The 25,857-nt window shown below is 41.0% G+C and overlaps 1 protein-coding gene across 3 annotated transcripts in view; it reads right to left on the bottom strand.

The window, feature by feature from the left end:
* Positions 1-13,123, bottom strand: part of LOC124396082 (protein unc-13 homolog C-like) — a 142,206-nt gene extending 129,083 nt beyond the window's left edge. For all 3 annotated transcript variants that reach the window (XM_046865055.1, XM_046865057.1, XM_046865056.1), the window contains exons 1-3: positions 12,463-13,123; positions 7,237-10,725; positions 415-437 (exon numbers count right to left, since the gene is read on the bottom strand). In XM_046865055.1, the coding sequence (XP_046721011.1) occupies positions 415-437; positions 7,237-10,480 (3,267 nt within the window). In that variant the 5' untranslated portion in view covers positions 10,481-10,725; positions 12,463-13,123. The remainder of the gene's footprint in view (positions 1-414; positions 438-7,236; positions 10,726-12,462) is intronic.
* Between the last annotated feature and the right edge of the window lie 12,734 nt (positions 13,124-25,857).

Raw genomic sequence — 25,857 nt, 5'->3', positions numbered from 1 at the left:
TTCTTTTTTCATGCAAAAAAATAAATAAATAAATAAATGCTTAAATTAGCTTCTTCTTCATTTTGACTTTCTGGAGAACCTTTCAAGGCTCTATTATGCAGAACCTCTATCAGGGTTTCCTTTATGGGAATGGTTCTGAGAAGAACCTTTTACGGATTCAACCAGCAAGTAACTGCCCGAGGAACCTTCAAGGAAACCAAGCAGATTTTTTTTGGAAAGAGCAAAAGGATGACAGGCCACTAATGAAATGTGTAAGGGACTATGACAAGAACATGCAGACACACACAAAGACACACACACACACACACACACACACACACACACACACACACACACACACACACACACACACACACACACACACACACACACACAAAGACACACACAAAGACAATAGAGAATAGAGGTATAAACCTGTGAGTCCAAAGCAGCGCTGTCTGTGAAGTGACAGGAGAGAGAAAGAGAAAGAAAAAAAGAAAGAGAGAAAAACATGAACAACAAAATTAAGAGGACTAGTGAGACTTCCAGAGGCGCTGATCTTTAAATTACACAAATTACATCCTGTTATAATGATTCATGGCTGACGAGAAAAGGGCCAAACAGACTGAGCCAGCAGTGTGAGTCACACACACACACACACACACACACACACACACACACACACACACACACACACACACACACACACACACACACACACACACTCATGCCCTGCTTCATGCTGTTTTATTTTATTTTATTGCATGTTTATCTTTTTTTATTATATACCGTATGTAAATTAATGGGATTTACATACGGTATATAATATATACATTTATATTATTGAATTATACAACAGGTCTATAACACCGTATTAAATACTATGAATGAACTGTTATTGAAACAAGATTTCGGATATACTTTACAAAACTTAGAGTATACGTATAACTATAACTATTTGGGGTGAAACAATAAAGAAATCAACATTCTAATAAATAAATAAATAAATAAATGAATGAATGAATGAATGAATAATTAATTAATGAATTCTCATAACACAATTTCTATGAAATATAAATAATGTAGGACCAAAAATATATGGACACTTTATATTTTCCGATTTGGTGTTGGATGGAGAGATATACACAGAATGCCCAAAAGTATTGGGACGCCCGACTTTCCCACCTATATATGGTTCATCATGAAATTTTGCCTTCATTCGAACTACCTGTTCCAGCATGACAATGCGTCTGTGCACAAAGCCACGCTCATGAAGATCTGGATGTGTGTGAAATATCTCCTGCTATAGAGCTCCAACCCTGTTGAGCACCTTTGGGATGAACGTTGACTGCACCCCAGGCTTCAACACTTCAACTACATGGTTACCTGACTTTACAATGGCACTGTGTGGCTGAATGAATCTCCACAAATCTCCACAAAATCCAGTGGAACATCTTCCCAGAAGTGTGGAGCTTATTATAACAGCGAATGAGGACTAAATGTGGAATGAGATGTTCAGAAAATAGATACCAATCTTATAGATAGATAGATAGATAGATAGATAGATAGATAGATAGATAGATAGATAGATAGATAGATAGATAGATAGATAGATAGATAGATAGATAGATAGATAGATAGATAGTATCAAATTATTCTACATACAATATACTGAATATTCATTTAATATTTATATTTAACTTACTCAATAAATTAGTTAATTTAATAAATATTTCATAAATCTCAGCAGAAATAAGACTCCATCAATTAATTAATTAATTAATATATAATTGATATATTTTAGTAAAATTCTCCCCCCAAAAAATGAATTAAATAAACTTGATCTTTCAAGAATCATGTACAATATTCCTACATTAAGCCACGCCCCTAAATGATGACACACTCACAATAACTTCATTCTGCCATTCAGAAACTTCTCCTTTGTGTAAATTATTTGTTCATGGACCCACAGGGAAAGGCACTAACGCCATCAGTACCCTGAACCTCTCTAGTCCTAGAGCAGATCGATCCCCAGATCTGCAATGCTCTGCTCGTTAGCGTCTCCTTTAAAGCTAATGGCTACTCCAAGCAATTAGCAGAATCTTTCCAGAAGAGCGTGAAGAGATTCTCAATATGTCATGTATTTATAAATTCGTTAATAGGCAGATGTGAGATTATACGTGCCTTATGTACACATCTCAGATTTCAATTAAAGTTTAATGATTGTCTCATTAGAAGGGCTATAAATCTTAAACATAGATCGTTAACATGAATGCTAGATGGTAAAATGTCATAACACGGCTAACGTTTGAAGAGGAGCTAACCCTGGAACATGATTAGGAACACTGCTAATAATAATGTTCTAAATGTACCTTAAATTTTGATGCTTTATGCAAATGTATGTTTATTATTAGTGAAACCAAACTTGACGCAGAGCATGAAAACAAAATATTCTTGTACATGTTTTAAAGTAATTATGGTGTTTTAAATGACGTAAATCATCAGGACACCAAACGGAACTTTTGCTATGTTTCCACACGGACGGTTTTAATTGCCGGACTTGGCAGATTTTGGTGCTGATTTGAAGCTTGGCATAAAATAAATGTTTCGTGAATACAGCAAATTTTTCGGATAAGTGTTTTTTTTATATCCCGGTGAAGAAAAGACGTTGTGAATAAAAGTGTGTTGCGTTATAGGTTTTCATTTCGGCTCTTTTTTATTTATTTATTTATTTAAAATGGTCAAACAAAAATGCACGCTGCATTAATTGTGCAATATTATTTAGTGTATAGTATTAATTAGTGACGTTTTATATATATATTCTCTATAAGCTACTTTTTGAACATTTCATTCCACATTTAGTCTCCATTTGCTATTATAATAATCTCCACTCTTCTGGGAAGATGTTCCACTAGATTCTGTAGAGATTCATTCAGCCACATGTGTATTAGTGAAATCAGATACTGATGTAGGTGAGGTGAGGAAGTCTGGGGTTCAGTCAGCGTTCATATTTTTTAAATTTTCAATAGGGTTGAGGTCAGAGCTCTATAGCAGGAGATCTTTCACACATTTTCAACCCATGTAAAGCAGATTTTCATGGAGACGGCTTTAAGAGCATTGCCATGCTGGAACATGTTTGGATCTCCTAGTTCAAGTGTATAGTGATGAGTTGTTCAGGAACGCTTCGATCGTTTTAAGTCTTTAATGTGCCTCAGAAGAACGAGTCTTCTCGAAGAGCGAGAGCATGGCGTAATAGTTTACCTCTCAAATTTTTGAATCCGAGTCGTTCGTATTTTTATCATGTGACTCTTATAGACTCTGTGAAGGTGATTAAAGGATTAAGGGATCAATGAACCAATGAACCAAATGACTCAAAAAAAGATTAGTTCATTTTGATGAACGCGATTCAAAGATCCAAGTCACTAAAATTATCCGATCTTCGCATCACTACAAGGGAAGAAAAAATGACGTCCAAAAGCCGTCCAAAAGACAATTATGTGCCTCTAATGATGTGGTAACAGTTTGCAGAAGAACCGCATATGGCTGGAAATGTCGGGTGTCCCAAAATATTTTGTCCATACTGTGTGTGAGGATCAAACACAGACCAACCTGCCTGAGGTTTACTGTCTATAAAGCAGCTACTGAAAACTCGAGTATACGTTAAATCTTTACACACGACTGGGGATTCGCTTTTTCAGTAAGAAACACACAGAAAAGAATAAAAACAAGGAATAAAAGCTAAACGAGAAATCTGGCCTTTTTGTTCCAACATTTTCTGACTGGAGTGTTTATTTTGAGCCTGTTTAACCTGGTTAGCAAAAACCCCCTGGGAGTGTGGATTAGCATTCGAGTACAGTAGTAGCTGAGTGATGATTAACCTACAGGAAGAACAATCCCTTCGAGACCTTGCTGCAAAAAAAAAACACTTTTCAAATGTCTGGAAGAGCTTTAACACCGTGTCATATCTTGGTTTTCTACCTTTCCTCCTCTCTGTTTCTTTCTGTCAGCCATGAGAGTTACTTCCTGCTCTAATTATCCAGCACATGAGCAGGAAAAAAAACAGTTGTGCTAAATGACAGCCATTGGCAGAAGCTGAGTTTTTGAATGTGTTTAGTTCACGTTGCCAGTGAATACACTAGAGCGTTCCTATCTTCAAGGATTCGTATTAATCTCTTTTTGAGAGTTCAAAGCCGGGCCATGATCGCTATCAGTATGAGTCACGGGGTCTCGTTAAAATAATTATAAGGCGACTGATAGTAAATGAGGAAACGCGACGACGGTCGAAGATTCCACCTCTTTCCTGGCTCTTTGAGATTAAACAGCAGGGGGAGCACTGATACACAGTACAAGACGTGTTTTACGCTGAACAGTGTTGGCTGGTTCATTCACTGGATTCTATGTTATTCAGATGAGAGGATTAATAGTGTTGTACAGGCTTGGTGGTAGTGGGAATCAAACTTAAAATCTTACAATCAGTTGTCCAGAGTCCTAACTGCCTGCTAACATGTGTGCCACCTATCAGTAATAGGACACTCCAGCCACTCAGTACTGCATGTACTATCGCCACACTCGCATCTATAACATTAAAAGTCCGGGTTTCACTGGAACGCCGCTTTTAATTTCAGAATAATGGGGGAGATAAGCATAATTATGACTTCTATTATTACAGAATTATTCTTAATTAGTCAGGTGTCACATCCTGGGCATGGGGGATCTATAGCCATACACACTGTATTGTCGTTATATATTTGGAAATCATTCCATCCCTAATAGGACAATTGGATGACATGCACAAATGCTTGAGTTCAGGTTTGGACCAGGGACTGTCGAGCTCTGAGGTAGCAAAGCTACATGCTGGATCAGTGTGTTTTCATTCGGCTGCTCTATCCTCAGAACACTGGAAGGAAGAACTCTGGATACAATGGAAGTCCATTGCAAGGGTCTATTTCAGGGGTGTCTCAAAGGGCCACTGTGGGTGCAGGTTTTCATTCCAATCAAGCAAGTCCATACCAAATTCTACGACAGCCCTTAGTGGAAAAGAATGGACAACCCTGATCAATGCACATGCTCATTAACCATAGCAGGAAAAAAAACCTGGAGTGACACTTTGAATGAAACCAGAATTTAAAATGGGGACCCTCTTTTGGACAGTGCTAAGTGTCTTCACAGGGACTTGAAAGACTGGTTAAGGTTCTATGGTACTGATTGGAAGGTCAGGGGTTTAAGCCCTGGTATTGCCAAGCTGCCACTCTTGGGGCCCTTGAGCCAGGCCCTTAGCCCTCATTGCTCCAGGGGCACTGTGACACAGCTGACCCTGCTCTCTGGCCCCAGCTTCCTAACATTGCTGGAAAATAAGAAGGAAGAATTCCACTGTGTTGTAAAGTACATGTGACAAGTATAAATCTTCTTTTTCAATTTGATGCTATAAACATTCTGCCTTTTTGTTTTCCATTCAAGAACCTCCAAAGTCATCTTTGCAGGCATGTGACCATCTCTTTCACCCATTTTATAGTTCTCAGCACTGCATCTTTCACTCAATGTACATCCACTCATTCTAAAAGAACTCCCACAAAAACTCATATCCTGCCCTGATTAGGTGTATTTGCCTCAACACAAAATAAGTACATGAGAGTCTGTTGTAATGCTTTGGCTGCTCTAAAACTGTTCATCAGGTCCAAAATAAGATGAGTTTGATGTATCAGAGTAAAAAAGGAGGATATATTTGGAAAGATAAGATCTCGATTTGTAAAACAGAGCAGTGTTCGATCATTATTCCTGCCAGAGATGAGAGCGTGCCGTGTGAAGTCGCGGTGCTTTCTGAATGTATGTCTCACATCTAGGTCAAGAGCTGGCAGATTGTAGAGTGAGTAAGGCAGAGTGGAAATTCCCATGTTGTCTAGATTGACTGTAATAAACTCCACATTGCTCAAGCACTCTCAACCAAAGCATACTGTCAAGTTTGTTACATTCACATAATGCAGTTTGGCACTTGCATGTAGACACTAGTCTATCGGTGGCTGAAAGGAGACCCCAGAGACCTAGCATCTACCTTTTCCCTGTGATAATCTATAAATCATCAGTAAAACGCGATTTTACTAAATAAAGGCAACAATAAGTCTCTTTGCTGTAAACGTCTTTGCTTTACTTTTGGTTTGTTTTGCCTTGAAGAGATAAGATTTACCTTTATTCATCCCACAGTGGGGAAATTTACAAATTTACATTAACTGTATTTGGCAAACTGTTATCCAGGGTGACTTACAAACCCGAGCAGGTGAGGGTTAAGGGCCTTGCTCAAGGGCCCAGCAGTGGCAGCTTGGTGGTGCTGGGATTTGAACTTGTAATCTTCCAATCCAGAGACCAACTACAGAACTACCACCTCCCTGCCTTCAGACTGCACATAATTAAACAAACATAAAAAAAGGTAAAATGTTGAAATTGGGCTAATCTACACTAAAGTTAAACAAACCATAACCATGTGTTTAGAAATCAGAAAAATCACTCAGCCAGCACAAAAGAAACAACTAGATAAGCGTTTAAGTGGCTAACTTAAAAGTCTGTGGTTATTTCCTTCTTTTTATTTTGATTGCTCCAAATCTTGAGAACACTTTCCTTTTATGTTATCATTCAGTTTGCACCCCAGGGTTTAGTTTAGGAAATACAAGACCTACTGACACATGCTGCAAAACTAAAATATACTCTCTGTTTAATTCACAGTCAAGTTCAAATTTAATAGGAATAGAGTTCTTATTATTCCAAGAAGCTCTCCTAAAAACACACACCAAGAGAAAGGACACACAAATAGCAACAGTGTTGATGGCAACCAAGATTATTTCTGACTGACTAAAACCACTATACCCTCCCAACACACACACACACACACACACACACACACACACACACACATACAAATCAATAGCAAATTTAAAGGGTCATCATCTTCCACATCAAACACCTGCAATCAATGTTTAGTCTTTTCCCGGACTCCCTTCAAAGCCTTCAAAAGAATCAGAGGTCTCTAGCAGTAAAGTGTAGCCACTCAGACATGAGTTAGTCTGTGACCCTTTTTCTGCTTTCTCCTTTCATTGTGGTGTGCAGATAGACTGACCGTAAAGTACACCCTGATGGAATATCTCCAAACAAAAGGAAGCTTGTCTTCCAAATTCCTGTTAAGATTTTGTTATTAAATATCTTGTCATAAAACCTGCATCTTCAATCAATATTAAATAATTATCTGTAGGTCAAAGAGCACGTTCCTACCTCCAGCCAGAATCTGCTGCTCAAGCTCAGCCATTTGCTTCCTGTAGGCTCTCAAAGCAGCTTCTTTAAATGTTGGGCGTAATCTTTTCTTGGGCGCCGGTTCCTCTACCGGTGCCGGAGTTTCTGTGACGTTTTTGTTCTCGTCTTCCTGAGTCATCGTTTCTTTCTCCTCCTCTGCTCCTTGTACCTGTACCATGTCCTGCACCTTTGCCTTAACTTCGGCTTCTTCCTCCTCTTGTTCGTCAGCATCATCCGCTGCCTCCTCCGTGTCTTCTATGTATTCGATCATGGCCTCGTACTCGTCCCTATCCTCTGTCATTTGGTTTTCATCGTAGCCTTCGCTGTATTCTTCATCGTACTGCTCGTCTAAGCTACAGTCATATTCTAAAACTGGGTTCCCTTCCTGCAAAATGTCATATTCTTGTGAGCCTTCATCCTCGTCTTCTTGGTACTCCTCCTCTGCCTCATTGGCATTCGTTCTATTCTCGAGGTTGGCTAGAACTTGCTCCATCACTTCAACGTAATGTGTTTCATTGTCCACAGGTTGCTCCGTGGTTTGTTCATTCTCATCCGCTTTGAAGTAGGAGGGTTCATTGTAGACATCAGAGTCAATAGTGGTACTGGAATCGTTAGCTGTTGACTGAGACATAGTTCTGAACCGGCCTATGAATGGAATAGTACTTGGCTCTTCTGCAGGAGCACTTGAGCTTTGAGAGCCCTTGTTCCAGACAACTTCCAGAGCTGATTTGGCCCTCTGTAAAGTCGAGCCAAAGCCTCCAAAGCTGAAGGTTTTTTCAGACAAGTCAATGCTCAGTCTGCTGCTCCAAGATTTGGGGACTTCTTCAACCTTTTCAACTCTGATTTCACTCTGGCTACGGTACATAGTGGAAGACTTTTGATTTTGCTGAAGTTGGTTCCCTTTACTCTCCTGGCGTTGCAGAGTCTGCGGAGCTGACTCTGGTTTGGATAGTGTTTTTGGCTTGGTCTTAGGTTTCTTTTCTGGTTTTGGTTCTGGTGCAGGTACTTGCACTTGCATTGGCTCTATTACTGCTTCTATCTCAGGTTCTGGCTCAAGTTCTGCTTCAGGTTCTGGCTCAAGATCTAACTCAGGTTCTTGGGCTGTCTCAGGTGTACTGTCGAATGTCAAAAACGTCTCACCTTCAAACTGCAAATCAACCTCAAGGCATTTTGTAATTTTTTCAGGGAAACCTGGGTTAGCAGCAGGGTCGAATGGGCTACTGATTGCTGAGACTATATTTTGTTCAGTTGAGGCATCCAATCCGGAGTCAGCTCCTTGTTCAAGGTGATGCCAGTCTTTCCATGGTGAAAGGTCACCTTGCAAAGAAAGTTGGGAGCCACTGTAGTGACTTCTGTCCCCTGATACACACACCAGACCATTACTGACACCACTGTCTATAGTCTCTGTGGTCTCAACCTCATTGTGCTCTACATACGGCGGGTTTTCCTGACTTAGGGTTTGACTGGGTGGACTTGCATACCAGGAAGAAGCCATGTCCTCCTGTTTACGCTGCCAGAGCTCCTGATCCGACGAAGAGAGCAGGGAACATCCATTAACTCTGGTAAAGTACTGGCTCTCAGAAAAATCTTCAGAGTAAGACGGGCATAGTTTGGAGCAGTCTGACTCGGAGCGACTGAGCTTAGGAGTAGAGTAATCGCTCTGCGAGAGCCATCCTGGAGTCATGTCGGTGTAATAAGCCTTGTTTTGCTTGTCATCATAAACAGCATCATCAGCGTAATGCACCGAGTACGTGGTGTCATCTGTCGACCGGTGATCATGAGACTTTTTTTTGTCGGATTTAGTTTTCTGAGGTGGTTTGGGCACAATTGCATATTTATTTTTGCTTAATTCGTCAAGTTCTTTATCACTGTCCATCGAATCCCAGTCATCAGTCTCGGCTTTGTCTTTGGCCCCTGACACTTTCATGTCCATGCTCTCATAGGTCTGAGAAGATGTCATCCCCCGATCTTTCCTGTCTTTTGACTCCTGTGCAAGACTATCTGTAGAGATTGATATTCCAGTGCCTTTGAGCTTGTAACACTTTTTCAAAACTAAATCCCTGTCTTGAGTGTTTGAAAAAATAACTATAATAGGGCGCGGTTTAGCACTTGAACATTCCCTTTGTTGCCCCAATCGATGGGCAAGTTCAATTTTAAGTGTCTTGTGTGCTTCAACAAAACCCATTTTCTCTTTTAAAATGTGATAAATAAGTTCCTCGGTTCTTTCAAATTTTTCCTCAGGCACATTCACGAATCTCAGAGTCGCTTTGTTGGTTTGGTGGCTCAGCTGCCTGATGTAGTCGTGGATGTCTCGCGTCTCTCGTCTGGATTGCACGAATCCTGAGCGAAGTTGCTCGATTTCACTCTGCACTACCTCCACACTGCTGGAGATCTCATCGATGGAGCTTTTCAAAGCATTGACATGCCCTCTAAGCTCGGAGAGCTCTGACTCGATCTGGCTGATTCCCTGAAGCTCTTTGAAGATCATCTCCATGACATCTTGGGTCTGACTGATGCAGCCTGTGGAGCTAGATCCCGGTTCCAGGGTAGTGGTTTTCTGCTGCCTCCCGGCCCGATCCAGAGACTTGCTTCTTATGCCAAGCGTCTTTCTCCATGTGCTAGCCTCAGAGGAATCCGAAGAAACACATTCTTGGCTCTTCTTCCATTTCCGAAGCTTTTTCAGAGCACCAAGTCGGAGAGCGTGGAGACTGCTTCGTTCTCCTCGCTCCCCCTCAGAGCTGCCATCAGAAGGCGCCAAACTAATCATACTCTTCCTGTTCCTTCTTACTGGCATTGTGTAGGCTTTATGTTCATCGAATCTGTGGACAAGTTTGGCCTCGTTTAAAGAGTCAGTGTAGCTACTGTCGATGGACAACACTTCATGAAATTCATTATTGTTTAGTAAGGGAGTGTTCTTCTGCAGTCCATTAGCGATTGCTACTCGGTAACTGAATGTAGGCGAAAGAGAAGAGCAGTCGTTCCTCCTGTCGTCTTCCTCAGTTGATAGGTTCCGTGCGGACGAGCATTTAGAAATCTTTTTGACTGTGCTTTTTAAGGTGGTGGAAAAAGTCAGATTTCGAGCATGCAGTTCGGGTGATATCCGAGGGTCTTTTTTGTTTTCACTATTTTCTTTCTTTTTCGTGGTATTTGCCAATTTCTTTGTAAACATTCCTTTGCAAATCTTAAAAATATAAGACGATAGCTTCTTCACATGGGCAGAAACCATGGAGGGCAATAGGTCAGCGTGTTGGCGTTCCAAATCGAGCAATGCTGAATGGGGGGTTACATCCAGTAAGGATCACCAAACCAGCATAATCATAAACAGTTTTATTTTTTCTAACCCTGAGGGATAAAAGAAGAGAAGTATGCCCTTAGAATTTTTGTTTTTGGAAAGCAAAAATATATATAGTGTATATCCTTAAGGAAGGAGAGAAAATCCAAGCGTCTTCTTCCCAGATAGCATTTGCTTGTCTGTAAAGAGAGAAAGAAAACATGTCATTATGTCACACTGAAATAAAACAATCATCATAAAGTACAGTAGACTGCTTTCAAAGCCTGATTCTGCTACACCTTTCTTCACCAATCTCAGACTTCATTTCTCTTCACGATCACGGTGGATCCAGAGAGGACTCGGTGCTAATCAGGGTTACACCCTGGATGCTACACCAGTCAGTCGTATGGCAAAATGCAAACACACACACACGTAATGCCTCATTTACACAGAAGAGTTTGAGTCTCCAAAACACCTTCAGGCATTCTTTTGGGAATTGGAAGAAAACTAAGGAACCTTTAGAAAACCCATGTGGTCACACAGAGAACATACCAATGATTACTAAATCTTTTGAAAGGAACAAAGATAAAGCAAAATGACTCATGGAAAAAAAATATATTTTAAGCTTGATTGAAGCTCGATCTTAAAATTTATACTGTTCCTAATTTTGTCACCAGACTGATTCATTTGTTTAGCAGTTTCTCGGTCGGGTAGGAATTCGCTCCAGACTCTGTGATTTATTGCCGTTGACTGCTGTGTAACAGTTCCAATTAAAACAAAGATCAGCTTCTTTGGAGGAAGTGAGCATTTAGTGGTTAAAGTACTGGGCTACTGATTGGAAGATTGTGTGTTCAAACACTGGTACCACAAAGCTGCAACTCTTGGAGCCCTTGAGCAAGGCCCTTAACCTGTTGTGCTCCGGGGGTGCTGTAACACTTCTGAACATTGAGTGGATATGCAAAGATAGAATTTTCACTTTGCTGTACACGTGAATAGTATAAAGCGTTCTTTCTTCCACACTTTTACGTTTTCCTCACCAACCAAAGGCAGATAAGTGGCAGAATTTATCCTTGTAGCCCAATTACACTGGTACGTCCAAGTCATGAGGACAACCCTAAATGTCCTCGAAGTCTAGGACAAATTCGATGGGATTCCCAAAGAGAAGCTCATGGAACGGATTGAGAATGACGAGCCCCACCCACCTACTACTACCCTTTACGACTTCTTGCTCATCTTCCATTCTGCCGTCATCCTGAGTTCCCCCTCCTCCCTTCCTCCCTCGCTCTCCCTCCCTCCTTCCCACCTTTCCTTCCTCCCTCCTTCCTTCCTTTCCTTCTCATTTCGCCTCCAATCAAGCTTCCAATTACTACCTTTCACTTCCTCGAACACTTCTATGAATTAACCAAAACAATCATGGCCGCCCAGGGTGTCGACCGAGTCTGAGCACTCGGCTGAACGTGTGTGTGCGTGTGTGTGTGTGCGTGTGTGTGTGTGTGCATGTGCGTGTGCATGTGTGTAATTCTTATCAGCCATGCCGGGTTTCTACACCACGTTCCCTCGGGTCAGGAGGATTTCTTCCGTGGAGGCTGACAGCATTCAAATTTGACCCCTTGAGAACACACAGATGGTCGACTGTGCATCTGTGCATGTGTGTGTGTGTGTGTGTGTGTGTGTGTGTGTGTGTGTGTGTGTGTGTGATGCATAAAGCCACATTGACATGTCTCATGCAACAGTCGAAAAATTGCACGCAACCCCAAAACGCATGCAAAGCGAATACCTACGATTTCCCACGAATAAATCTCGGTGTCATTCCGGTGCAGCTAAACCTCCGGCGTGAGAGACATTCCAGACGATGTCGAAGCAACAAGAAGACATGAGCTGCTTGGATCGAAATGAATAAAGGAGGAATGAACAGAAAAAAGAAAGGGAACATGTACCTGAGGCGTTCCTTAGTGGTGGTGGAGAGGGAGAGAAAGGAAGTGGGATAAATCCAGCCACGTTAGAATGATTTTTCTCTCCAGAAGCACGCAAGAGGCGCTGCAGGTTATCACGCTGAACCACGGAGATGACGGTTAGCGGAGCATCCTCAGTACGGACAGATGAGAGAGACAGAGAGAAAAAGAGAGAGAGAGGGAAAGAGAGAGAGCTCTGCAGCAGCATAAGCAGCAGCCTCTTCGAACGAGGGATGACTCTCTCTCCCTCGCCTCAGCTCCTCGTCCTCCTCTTCTCTCTCTCTCCGTTTTCCATCTCTTCCTTCGCTCAACCTTGAGCTGTTCCTTTGGAAAGCAGAAGCATGGTTTTACTCTCCTCCTCTCTCTCTTTCTCTCTCTCTCTCTTTTTCTCTCTCTCTCTCTTGCTCTTTCTCTTCCCCTCTCACCGTCTATCGTTCTCCCCCGTCACTCTTTTGCTTTACTGTCCCAGACGAGTGAGGCAGACAGCGTGTCTGGGACAGAGAAGCCCTCCTGCCTGAATGCCTGCCTCGAAGTGTGTTTGTGTGTGTGTGTGTGTGTGTCTGTGTGTGTGTGTGTGTGTGTGTTGGAGAGCGAACAGGAGAGGGAAAGTAAAAGAGCGAGATCCAGGATGAGCTGAAAGCCCTGAGGACTGAGGCAGCTTCACGCTTCGCTCTCATTCAAAGAGAAACACACGTGATGCTGAGAAAGAGAGAGAGAGAGAGAGAGAGAGAGGAGGGGATGGAGTAATGTAGGGGAGGAGAGGGAGGAGAAACGATGAGAATGTGTGTGTGTGTGTGTGTGTGTGTGTGTGTGTGTGTGAGAGAGAGAGAGAGAGAGAGGAGGGATGGAGTAATGTAGGGAGGAGAGGGAGGAGAAACGATGAGAGTGTGTGTGTGTGTGTGTGTGTGTGTGTGTGTGAAAGAGAGAGAGAGAGAGAAAAGAACCCAGGAGAGATCTATCTATCTATCTATCTATCTATCTATCTATCTATCTATCTATCTATCTATCTATCTATCTATCTATCTATCTATCTATCTATCTATCTATCTATCTTCTAATTTCTCACTCTCTGTCTCTGTTACTCTCTTTCTTTTTATTTGTCTCTCTTTCAATCTCTTTCTCTTGCCATCTTTTACTCCTCCTTCTTTCTTTCTTTGTCTCCTAATCCCTTATTCTCTCCATCTACCCACACCTCTCTCTTTCTCTCTCTCTCTTTCTGTCATGTCTTCAGAAGACTAAAACACACCCCACGATAATGTCTGTCTCGTTTCCTCTCGTTCGTTCATTCGCTTGTGTTTCTCTCGTCTCACAGCTGCAGTAATCTGATCTCAGAACCGTAACACACCACACCATTACTTCATGCAGAAACGTGGAAACGTGGAGACGTTCACGCAGCAGATTCTCCTCTGAACCCTAAGACATAAAGCTTCTAGCTAGCGTTCCTCTGCGGATCTTACTGCAGTGTTCCAGTGTTCCCGTCATCTCCTGCGCTTCACTCCATCACCGGTGGAGAAGATCGAATGATTCCAAATCCATCCTGTGACTCTTCAGACTTCTAGCAATCATCTGGAACCTTTAGGTGAAAACCTGACAGGATGCACACGTTTTCCAACCACACGTATGTTTTCGTTTCAAGAACTTGAATTCAAAAGTCCTCATAAAACCTTTTGTTCCATAAAGCGTTCCTTTTCAGAAAATCACTGTTTATACAGTTTCTAAAATAGTTTTTCTTATGGGTTCCTTTTCTATATCAGGTCCTTGTAGAGTTCATTGTAGGCTTCTCATATGAGTTCCTCATTTGGTTCTCATATGTGTTCCTCATAGGGTTTATTGTAGGCTTTATTGTAGTGTTCCTCATATGTGATCTTCATCAGGTTTATTGTAGTGTTCCTCATATGGGTTTCTCATATAGGTTCCTTGTAGTATTCATCATAGCGTTCTCTCTGACACTGGAGACTCCTTCCATCCATCGTACGAATCCCCATAAACGAGCTGTTGCTATAGAAACCATACACTGAGTGGGCAAAAGTATTGAGACACTCCACTTTTGTGGTTCTTCTCCAAACTGTTACAACATTTGTGTATATGTGTACAGGAGGTGCAGTGGCTGGATGACCCTAAATCTCCACAAGCACGCTCCAAGATTTGGTGGAACATCTCAGAAGAGTGAAGGTTAGTATTTCTGCAAATAGAAAACTCGATGTGGAATGAGATGTTCGAAAACACACACAAATCTTCTGGTCAGTCTCATTAACCTGATTAACGGAACCATCAGAGGAAATGTCAACTGATTGCACTCGACCTGGACCTCGATTAGGGACAGCAGGGTGGAGGCGTAATTCTACCTGCAGAAGTGTCACATGACAGTGAAAGCACAGAAAGAGTGTGAGGTGTGTGTGTGTGTGTGTGTGTCGTTGCATTCAGAAACGCTCCTTTGGCTTCATTTAGCCACAGCTGTGCACTCAGCGCTCTCCAGAAACCAAAGACGTGTCATAAAATCCCCAAACAGCCACTAATTGTCCTTCCTTTCAGCCAAATTGCATTTGCGCTCCCTCCCAGTGTGGGAGGAGGAGAAGGATGGGGAAGGGAGGAACAGAATAAAGGGATGAGTGAGATCGCTGGGAGATCAGTACGTGGCTCGTGTATGCCCCCTATAGGCGAAAAATATCCCTGCTGTTTAATTTCATAGAAGAAACATGAGCACAGTCCTGAAACATAGACGCGCATTTATCATTTAACAAAAGTTATCTATCTATCTGTCTGTCTGTCTGTCTGTCTGTCTGTCTGTCTGTAGACATGTATAATTATTAACAAAAGAAAAGAAAATAGCCTTTATTTTTAAACAAAAACAATAAACAAGCAGGCTAGCATGATTAATACACAAATACGCAAACACACACTAACATAATTTATACACAAATACACACTAAAATACTTTATACACAAATACACAAACACACACTAACATAATTTATACACAAATACACACTAAAATACTTTATACACAAATACACAAACACACACTAACATAATTTATACACAAATACACACTAAAATACTTTATACACAAATACACTAAAATACTTTATACACAAATACACAAACACACTAATATATTTTGTACACAAATACACAAACACACTAATATAATTTATACACAAATACACACTAAAATACTTTATACACAAATACACAAACACACTAACATATTTTGTACACAAATACACAAACACACTAACATACTTTATACACAAACATACACTAACATACTTTGTACACAAATACACAAACACACACTAACATACACTATACAAATACACACTAACATACACTATACACAAATACACAAACACACACTAACATAATTTATACACAATACACAAACACACATTAACATACACTATACACAAATACACAAACACAGATTAGCATATTAGCATCATCTATACATGAACATCTTTAAATGATCAGTGCTGAACATTTTTGTGTGTGTGTTTGTGTGTGTGTGTGTGTGTGTGTGTGTGTGTGTGTGTGTGTGTGTGTGTGTGTAGATTGATTTAAAAGGTAACAAAATAGTAAATGGCCGCCGGAGCCATTTGGACAATATGGACATCTGGTCCCTGACCACGGAGTCAAACATTGTCTGATCTCTGAATCAGGATGGGGGGATTCTATCAATCTATCCCTGTATCTCTTCATCTTTTTCCTGTATCTGATTAAATGAAACAGAAACAAACCCACATTTTCACATCTATCTATCTATCTATCTATCTATCTATCTATCTATCTATCTATCTATCTATCTATCTATCTATCTATCTATCTATCTATCTATCTATCTATCTATCATCTATCTATCTATCTATCTATCTATCTATCTATCTATCTATCTATCTATCTATCTATCTATCTATCTATCTATCGTTCACAATGTCCTGTTTATATATGGAGTAAAACATCACCCTCCCACCAGTCCCACTTTTATCTCTATCCATCTGTGAGAGAAATACTGCCACAACAATCTCTCTCTCTCTCTCTCTCTCTCTCTCTCTCTCTCTCTCCTCTCTCTCTCTCTCTCTCCTCTCCCTCTCTCTCTCTCTCTCGCTCTCTCTCTCTCGTTCTCTCTCCCTCCCTCTCCCTCTCTCTCCTCTCTCTCTCTCTCAGACACTCAGGCATTAAGCCCAGATCCCACCGTGTCTCTGAACCCTGCAGGTTCCCACTGCTCTGTGTTTTCCCTGAATCTCTGACTCAAACACTGAACACAAAGAAAAAAGATGAATATTTATTTTATCACCTTCTCCACTTCCATCACCAGGTCATGTGACTTTTTCCTACAGTGCAGTACAGAATACATCCATACAGAAATCCAGTATATATCACAATATATGCAACGTTCATATACTGCATGCATGTTCATGTCTGGATTTCACAGATCTACAAATATATTTTGTGAGTTTACCCCTTACAGAGAAATGAAGTCTAGAGTTTTTATTCGAGGTTTATTTTAAAGAGAGAAACAGAATATAAAATAAATGTATATAAAAAACATTAAAGAAGGTTATAAATTATTTTGTATTTGATCGAGTGAAATAAATATTTGTTCCCGTACCAACCAGCAAGAATCCTGACCACAGACCCAAATTCTTCCATTTAAACTTCTCCACCACCATGGGAAAGATCAAACAGCTGTCGAAGTACGTCAGGAACGAGATTGTAGACCTGCACAAGGCTGGAATGGGCTACAAGACCATCAGATTGTTGTCTTGGTGGTATGTTTTGGGTCATTGTCATGCTGGAAGACCATCAACCACCCATCTTCAGTGTTCTGGCTGAGGCCAGGAGGTTCTCATCCAAGATTCTAGACTTCATGGCCCCATTCTTGATGTACCTTTAGCAGAGAAACAGCCCCAAAGCAGAATGTTTCCTCCTCCATGTTTGACAGTGTGGATGGTGTTTTTGGGGTCATATTCAGCATTTCTCTAGTTCCAAACACTGCGAGTTGAGTTGCTCAATTTTGGTCTCATCTGACCGCATCACATTCCTCCAAACCTTCCCTGAATCATTCAGGTGTTCACTGTGGTTTCAGCTCCCATAAGATCATTAACAAGCTCCTCCTGAATGATTCTGGGCTGATCCCTCACCTTTCTCAGAATCATCCTCACCCCATGAGGTGAGATTGTGCATGGAGCTCCAAAACGAGTGCGATTAACTTCTCTTCCATTTTTAATTGATCGCTCCAGCAGTGGTCTCTTTCTCACCAAAATTCTTACTGATGGTCTTGTAGCCCATTCCAGCCTTGTACAGGTCTACAATCTCGTTCCTGACGTCCTTTGACAGCTGTTTGATCTTTCCCATGGTGGTGAAGAGGTTGATTCTGTGACTGGTGTCTTTCATACACATAATGAGTTGATATTAGAAGAACTTTCCTAAAGGTACAGGAATAATTTGAGTCTGTGGTGGTCAGGATTCTTCCTGGTTGGTACGGGAACAAATACTTACTTCACTCGATCAAATACAAAATAATTTTGTACATCAAATGTAAAGCAGATCTTCATGGAGCTGGCTTTATGCACAGGTTTGGGTCTCCTAGTTCAAGTGGAGGAAAGATTCCATGCAACTGCGTCCAAAGACGTTCTGTAGAAATGTGTAGAATTAACTTGGTGGTAACAGTTTGGAGAAGAACCACATATGGAGGCTACTGTGGATGGAACCATGGATATGATTTTGGTCTGTAATCAGGATGAAGAGCTTTTCTGCAATGGCTTTAGGACTCCAACAACAGGTTTCTCTCAAGGAATAGAACTGAATACAGAGCACACACTGCAGATGTGAGATCATCTTTACATACACACATCTCACCACATATTTACTTTCCTGGTAGCTGCATTGAGCTCTGATCCAGGATTTAAATCTGAACACGATCTCCAGGGATCAGGAAAATCTCCATGGATTGAAGATTTAAAACCCAAAATTGTAGGATATCCGAGAAACTTCTGCCAAAATGTGTGTGACTTCAAAATCAATTCAGCCTCAACACTTTTTCCATCTGAACACATCAGATCCACTGAGTCCCTTCTCCACATGCTGAAATGTAGCGATCTACATTACACATCATCAGAACAGGAAGTGGTGAAGTTATTTAGACAGGAAGTGGTGGAGTTATTCAGACAGTCAGACAGGAAGTGGTGGAGTTATTCAGACAGGAAGTGGTGGAGTTATTCAGACAGGAAGTGGTGGAGTTATTCAGACAGGAAGTGGTGGAGTTATTCAGACAGGAAGTGGTGGAGTTATTCAGACAGGAAGTGGTGAAGTTATTCAGACAGGAAGTGGTGAGTTATTCAGACAGGAAGTGGTGGAGTTAGACAGGAAGTGGTGAACATTATTAGACAGAAAGTGGTGATTTTTCAAATAGAAAGTATTGGAGTTACACCCAGCAGTAGAAGTTCAGGAGTTGGGGGTTCAGAGGGCATTTTCGTCTTTTGAGCATTAAATATTTAGCGTGGCTGAGGGTAAAAACGACCTGAGCTGTGATTTATCCCAAACCAGAGCAGCGTATCCATCACCTTTAATATCATTCACTTTCTCATTCTACAGAACATAACTCAATAACACCTGCAAATTATTCCGGAAATGCAGTGAGACTAGTAAAAGGGAAAGGGGGGAGGGGAGGGGGGGTCAGAGAGAGAGAGAGAGAGAGAGAGAGAGAGAGAGAGAGAGAGAGAGAGAATCCAAAGTTTTTCACCTGGACTTTTTTATCTACTTCGTACCTTCGTACCACAGCATTGTTGAATCCTGAAATCTGATTGGTCAGGACATTTGATGATTCGTTTTCATCATTTTCATTTCATACTAACTTGTTTTGCATGGCACAAAATGCAACTAAAAATGAAAAAAAAAAGCATGACATCATTCTTAAAAAAATTACAAATGCTAAAAAAATGCAAACATTTATTTATTAGTAAAATATTTATTCTGATACTGGAGTGTGATTTTCACTACAGGAGGCAGAGTTGGCATGAATAGTAATAAAGTTATTGTTTGACACACACACACACACACACACACACACACACACACACACACACACACACCTACTTCTTCTTGAGATGAAAGGCATCAAAGGTTATAAGGAATAAAGCATGAAAAAATACTATTATTTCTTTACCAGATAAATAACTGTGTGTGTGTGTGTGTGTGTGTGTGTGTGTGTGTGTGTGTGTGTGTGTGTGTGTGTGTGTGTGTGTGTGTGTGTGTTGACGAAGTGGTGCAAATGTGTATCATTGATAAGAATCACAGAAGATGATACACTGTGATTAACACTGGATGGTCCAGGACTTTGCTAGCAGTAGGATGATGTGTCGGTTAAATCTGATTTATTTGTATATAATTATCAGTAGATGTTCTTTATTTTTATTATTTTATAAAGTGACCAATAAATTGTGACTGATATTTGATATGTAGATCGATTTCTCGTCGCTAAACCGTTTCTCGAGCGCGTTCTCTCAGCATCGCTGCTACGTGAACACAGAGGTAGAGCTGTAACTTCCTGCACACACAACAGGGAAAAAAAACCTATGGTTTTAATTCATCTTTATTTCTTTTTCTTTTTTTGGAACCAAAGAAACAGAAGTGGACTATTTGTACCATATTGAATTGCAGAGCGTGTTGAATTACAATGTTGAATTAAATTATCTGTAATGTAGTGTATCGTTGAATAAAACCACTCCAGCCACCTCCTGACTCAGATACATCACATCACCACAGCAAATCAAAGTTATTTCTGTTTTACATGAATGCAGTATTTGGGAAAATCTGCTGTAGCTTCTGCCTCCAGGCTCTTTCAGTGTTCACACTGGATGTGGCAGGACACGGCGATGAGTCCGGAGAATTTTATGCTGATTATGTCTTCCAGCCAAATAAATAATAATAATAGTATTAATAAGAAAGAAAGGAAGCCTGTAGAGATAATGCAGCACATTTATTCATATTTAATCACCAGCATTCATTCATTTTTTAAGAACTCGGGAAGAGAAACAGATTCTATGGCAAAAGTATTGGGACACCCAATATGTAGTTTCTCCACAAATTGATACCACACAGTAGTTGGAGGCACGCAGTGTCGGAAGCATGACATTTACCCTTTTCAGAGACCCAGGACTCATATATCCTGTTCCAGCATGATACCACAATGTGCACAATATCAGCTTCATTAAGATATACTTTATCTGTAGGAAGATCTGCTGTAGAGCTCCAAAGCTACTGAAGATGTTTTGGATGAAGTAAAACAGCACCCCAGGCCTCCTCACCTCACCTACAACAGTACCTCACTTTACTTTAGCTTACATTTCCACAAAATCAAGTGGACATTTCCTCAGAAGAGTGGAGGTTATTATAAAAGGAAATGGGGACTACATGTGGACCATAAGCACACAACAACCTTATGGCCAGGCGTCCACCAACCTTTTGGAATTTATATATATTTTAGTGAAACACCAATTCTGAATGCTGATTGGTCAGAAGGGACTAATTTGTGATTCATAAAAGCAGCTTGTTATGATTCGTTATTGTTTTCATAGCAAACCCTTGTGGAAGGAGTCTCCAGTGTCAGAGTTAAAGACAGAACTGTACGGTTTCTGACATCTTGAAGGCACCAATTTTTGTACATCTTTTTCATGGTTTTCATGGTAACATGCAACATGAAGCTGTGATTGAGTTTAATGAGAGAGGGATAAAGAGATAGAGGGATATAAAGTAGATGTCGAGGAAGGAGCATGTGCAGTTTCTGTAACCTGAGCAAGAACAGGAACTAACAACAACATATACGTATCACTGGTGGGGTGATACGTATATGTGTGTGTGTGTGTGTGTGTGTGTGTGTGTGTGTGTGTGTGTGTGTGTGTGTGTGTGTCAGGTGTCAAGACGTTAAAGCATCTACACCATGCTGTGAAGGAAATAGCATGTTAGTGGAAAGAAAATTGATCCTGAATTGGGATGTAGGAAAGACAGAATCTTACACACACACACACACACACACACACACACACAGAAGGTAAGTGCTAAGGATAAGTGTATACAGAAAGAGCTTTTTTGCTTCTAATTGTTACAATAAACCTGTGTGTGTGTGTGTGTGTGTGTGTGTGTGTGTGTGTGTGTGTGTGTGTGTGTGTGTGTGTGTGTGTGTTATGTGTGTGTGTGTGGTTTATTCTTCATTTAAAGAAATCATGCTTACACACACACACACACACACACACACACACAGTACGGCATATGGAGTTGTAAATATTTAACATGTTCAATATTCATGAGTGTAAAATAAAGCAGCAGTGACTGTTAGTAAATCAGGGGAGGGGGTGAGTATGTGTGTGTGTGTGTGTGTCAAGTCATGTCAAGTCAAGTTTATTTGTATAGCGCTTTTCACAACAGACATTGTCTCAAAGCAGCTTTACACAAATCAACAGTGATGGTGAATGGTGTGAATTTGTCCCTGATGAGCAGCCGTGGCGACTGTGGCAAGGAAAAACTCCCTTAGATGTTATGAGGAAGAAACCTTGAGAGGAACCAGACTCAAAAGGGGAACCCATCCTCATCTGGGTGACATCAAGAGTTTGATCATAAATCTTTCAACAATAAAGAACACTGGACAGTGAGAACTAACATGATTACTGGAGTATAAGATTATAAGTGATGTTCTTTCTGCAGTCTTATACAGTCTATATGGTTAGTAGCTCCGAGTTTTATGAGCTCAGCATTTGTGATCACCACAGATCCAGCATCAGCTTCTCCATGCCAGAGCCTTTAAACACTCCAGGAGGTCCAATGTCAAAACTCCACACATGTAGCGGGATCCAAATGGCACTGGTACGTCTCTAGATGGTTCGGGATGTTTGTGAGTTCGGCATCTACTTCTTCAAAGGTCCGTAATCATCACGAGGTGGGAGGTGACTGGAGCTGGCCAAACCTCAGGGTGTCTCGGGATGGGGAGAGAAAGAGAAGCAGTGGAGAGGAATTAGCGTAGCTGCTGTTCATGATATTAACAGCACAAGTTGATAATGTGCATGTGATCAGATGTTCTGGAGCACAAGGTTATGATGTGATGTGTGTTATGTGTAGGCTTTGCTAAAAAGATATGTTTTTAATCTACACTTAAACTGGGTGAGTGTGTCTGAGCCCCGAACACCGTCAGGAAGACTATTCCAGAGTTTAGGAGCTAAATGTGAAAATGCTCTACCACCTTTAGTGGACTTTGCTATTCTAGGAACTACTAGAAGCCCAGAGTTTTGAGATCTCAGGGAGCGTGGCGGATTGTAGCGTGTTAGAAGACTGGATAGATACATGGGAGCCAAACCATTTAGTGCTTTATAAGTGAGGAGTAATAGTTTGTAGTCTATTTGAAACTTAACAGGAAGCCAATGTAGGGACGATAAGATCGGGGTTATGTGATCATATTTTTTTGACCTTGTAAGAACTCTGGCTGCTGCATTCTGGACTAACTGAAGCTTGTTTATTAATGATGCAGGACATCCACCTAGTAACGCATTACAGTAGTCTATTCTGGAGGTCATGAACGCATGGACGAGCTTCTCTGCATCAGATATAGATAACATGTTTCTTAACTTAGAAATATTTCTAAGGTGAAAGAAGGCTGTTTTTGTAACTTGATTAATGTGATTTTTGAAAGACAAGTCGCTGTCTAAAATAACACCCAGGTCTTTTACCGTTGAACTAGTGGTTACAGAACATCCGTCTAAATGCAGGTTGAGATGCTGGAGCGTCTGTATACTAGTGTGTGTGTGTGTGTGTGTGTGTGTGTGTGTGTGTGTGTGTGTGTGTGTGTGCGTGCGTGCGTGCGTGCGTGTTTGCGTGTGTGCATGTGTGTGTTTGTGTGTGGATGTGTGAGTGTGTGTGTATATGAGAAAAAGAAAAATAGAGAGAGGGAGAGAGAGAGAGAGAGAGAGAGAGAGAGAGAGAGAGAGAGGGGAAGGGAGAGAGGGAAGGAGAGAGAGAAAATATATGCCTTCATTTCTGTCCTGCTCCTTGCAATTAGTCTGTGTTCTTTTTTTCCCTTTCTTTTTTCTTTTCTTTTTAATTACATTTAATTTTTCCTTATTTAATATAATTACATTTGTAGTTTATTTTTATTTTATTTATGTCTCTATACAGTAAGTATTTCTGAAGTCTGAAAGCACACAGAGGTTCTGAGCAGGATGGAGAGTGAAGGTGATGAAGGTGATGAAGGTGATTGACAGGTCCAGACGAGGGAATTTTTCTGCCTGTATGTATATCAGATCATTTTTGACAGATAGTTCAGGTGACGGAACCTCCTCAAGAAGATGTCAGAAAAGTTTTCTTGATTTTTGAAAAATATCTGTACAATTGATGAAAAAAAAAATAGTGTGTAATAATCTTTGAGTGTTTAAGATAATGGACCTAGAACTGACCCCTGAGGGACACCAGTGGAGAGAGTATGAGGTGATGAGACTGGAAATCTCCTAACTATACACTGGAATCCATCTTGTTGGAAGGTTTTAAAAAGCAGATCAGAGTTGAGCTCCAACATCTCACATCTACAAGAGTGTAGTGGAAAATCTGGTGGTTCACAGCATCAAAGGTTTCAAACGGGAACCATGATACCAAGATTAAAACAGAAAACAGCATACCCCAAAAAGGACAACTGGAGAACATGCTGGGGAACATCTATGAAATTCTGGAGAATTGTATAGATGTGTCTGGACTTGGAGAGAAAGTTCTGGATAGATTACTCCAGGTAAGTACTATATTTCAGGATATTGGCTTCTACAACTTGTTTTAAGATCCTGAGGAGAAGATTTTGGACTGCATGAGTGACCGATGTAATGATTGAGTGAGTAAAAGGAATCAATATCATTCCTCCATCTAGTTCTATTTATTACTGGTTTGGTTCCTGTTACTTCCCCAGGAGACCTTCTATGACGTTCTGGATCTTTGTGTATGATTAGTTTCCTGTCTTTCAGTGTTTTGAATGGATGAATGGATTTGAGCAACAGAGGTTAAAGGTTACTCAGAAAACAATCTAAAGTAGTATTGACTTCTGTGACTTCAAATCTATTTTTCTGATGCACTGCAACTCTGGAAATGTGTAAAGACCCAGTCTTTATTGACAGAGGCTGAGTTTGTTAGATGAACCCATGGAGGTCAGATGGATTGGGACAGCATAGTTCAGGAGACTTCAGAAACCATTTTACCTAATAGGCATTGAACCAAAGTACATCATCGTTAATTAGTTACTTCTGGTGGTCCTGACCCTCTTCTGCTCTCCAGACATGCCTGATCCATACTGATGCCCCAATTCTGCTGAGGTCTCATCACATGGAAACCACTCACTGATGCTGACAATGACCTCTATAATGGACAGAGAGAAGATACATAAGATGATTGTGAATGGGGTAGAGGTAGCTTAGTGGTGATGGATATACATTATATAATTGCAAGTCGCTCGAGATGACGGGGTCTGCCGAGAAGTGCACAACAAAGTAATAAAGTTAATCAGTCACACCATGAAGTTCTGGGAAAGAGTGGTGGAAGCCAGGCTGAAAGAAGAGGTGACCATCTGTGAGCAACAGTATGGTTTCATGCCGAGGAAGAGCACCACAGACGCATTATTTGCTTTGAGAATGTTGATGGAGAAGTATAGAGAAGGTCAGAAGGAGTTGAATTGTGTGTTTGTGGATTTAGAGAAAGAGTACGACAGGGTGGAGAGAGGAGTTGTGGTATTGTATGAGGAAGTCTGGTGTGTCAGAGAAGTATGTGAGGGTGGTGCAGGACATGTATAAGGACAGTGTGACAGCAGTGAAGTGTGCAGTAGGAACGACAGACTAGTTCAAGGTGAAGGTTGGACTGCATCAAGGATCGGCTCAGAGCCCTTTCCTGTTTGCAGTGGTGATGGATAGGTTGAAGGAGTGTGTTAGAGAAGCAGAGCTGAAGATGTTGAGGTTTTCATTGGGAGTGACGATGGACAGGATTAGAAAAGAGTTTATTAAAGAGACAGAACATGTAGGACATTTTAGAGACAAGGTGAGGGAGGTGAGATTGAGATAGTTTGGACATGTGCAGAGGAGGGACATGGGGTATATCAGAAGGAGAATGCTGGGGATGGAGCCACCAGGAAGGAGGAAAAGAAGAAGGCCAAGAGGAGGTTTATGGATGTGGTGAGGGAGTTGGTTTGAAAAGGGCAGATGTAGAGGACATGGGGGTATGGAGAAGGATGATTCGCTGTGGCGCCCCCTAATGGAAGCAGCTGAAAAAAGAAACAGATGTTTTATATAGCACAAACACTATTTAATCAGTCTAATTTCCTGTTTCTTTGGTCTCACTGGCAAATCCCAGATTTTGTAAGCAAACACA

Source organism: Silurus meridionalis, chromosome 13 (genome assembly GCF_014805685.1).
Source record: "Silurus meridionalis isolate SWU-2019-XX chromosome 13, ASM1480568v1, whole genome shotgun sequence".
In the NCBI taxonomy this organism is placed as follows: Eukaryota; Metazoa; Chordata; class Actinopteri; order Siluriformes; family Siluridae; genus Silurus; species Silurus meridionalis.
This window is presented reverse-complemented; position numbering and strand designations above follow the sequence as displayed.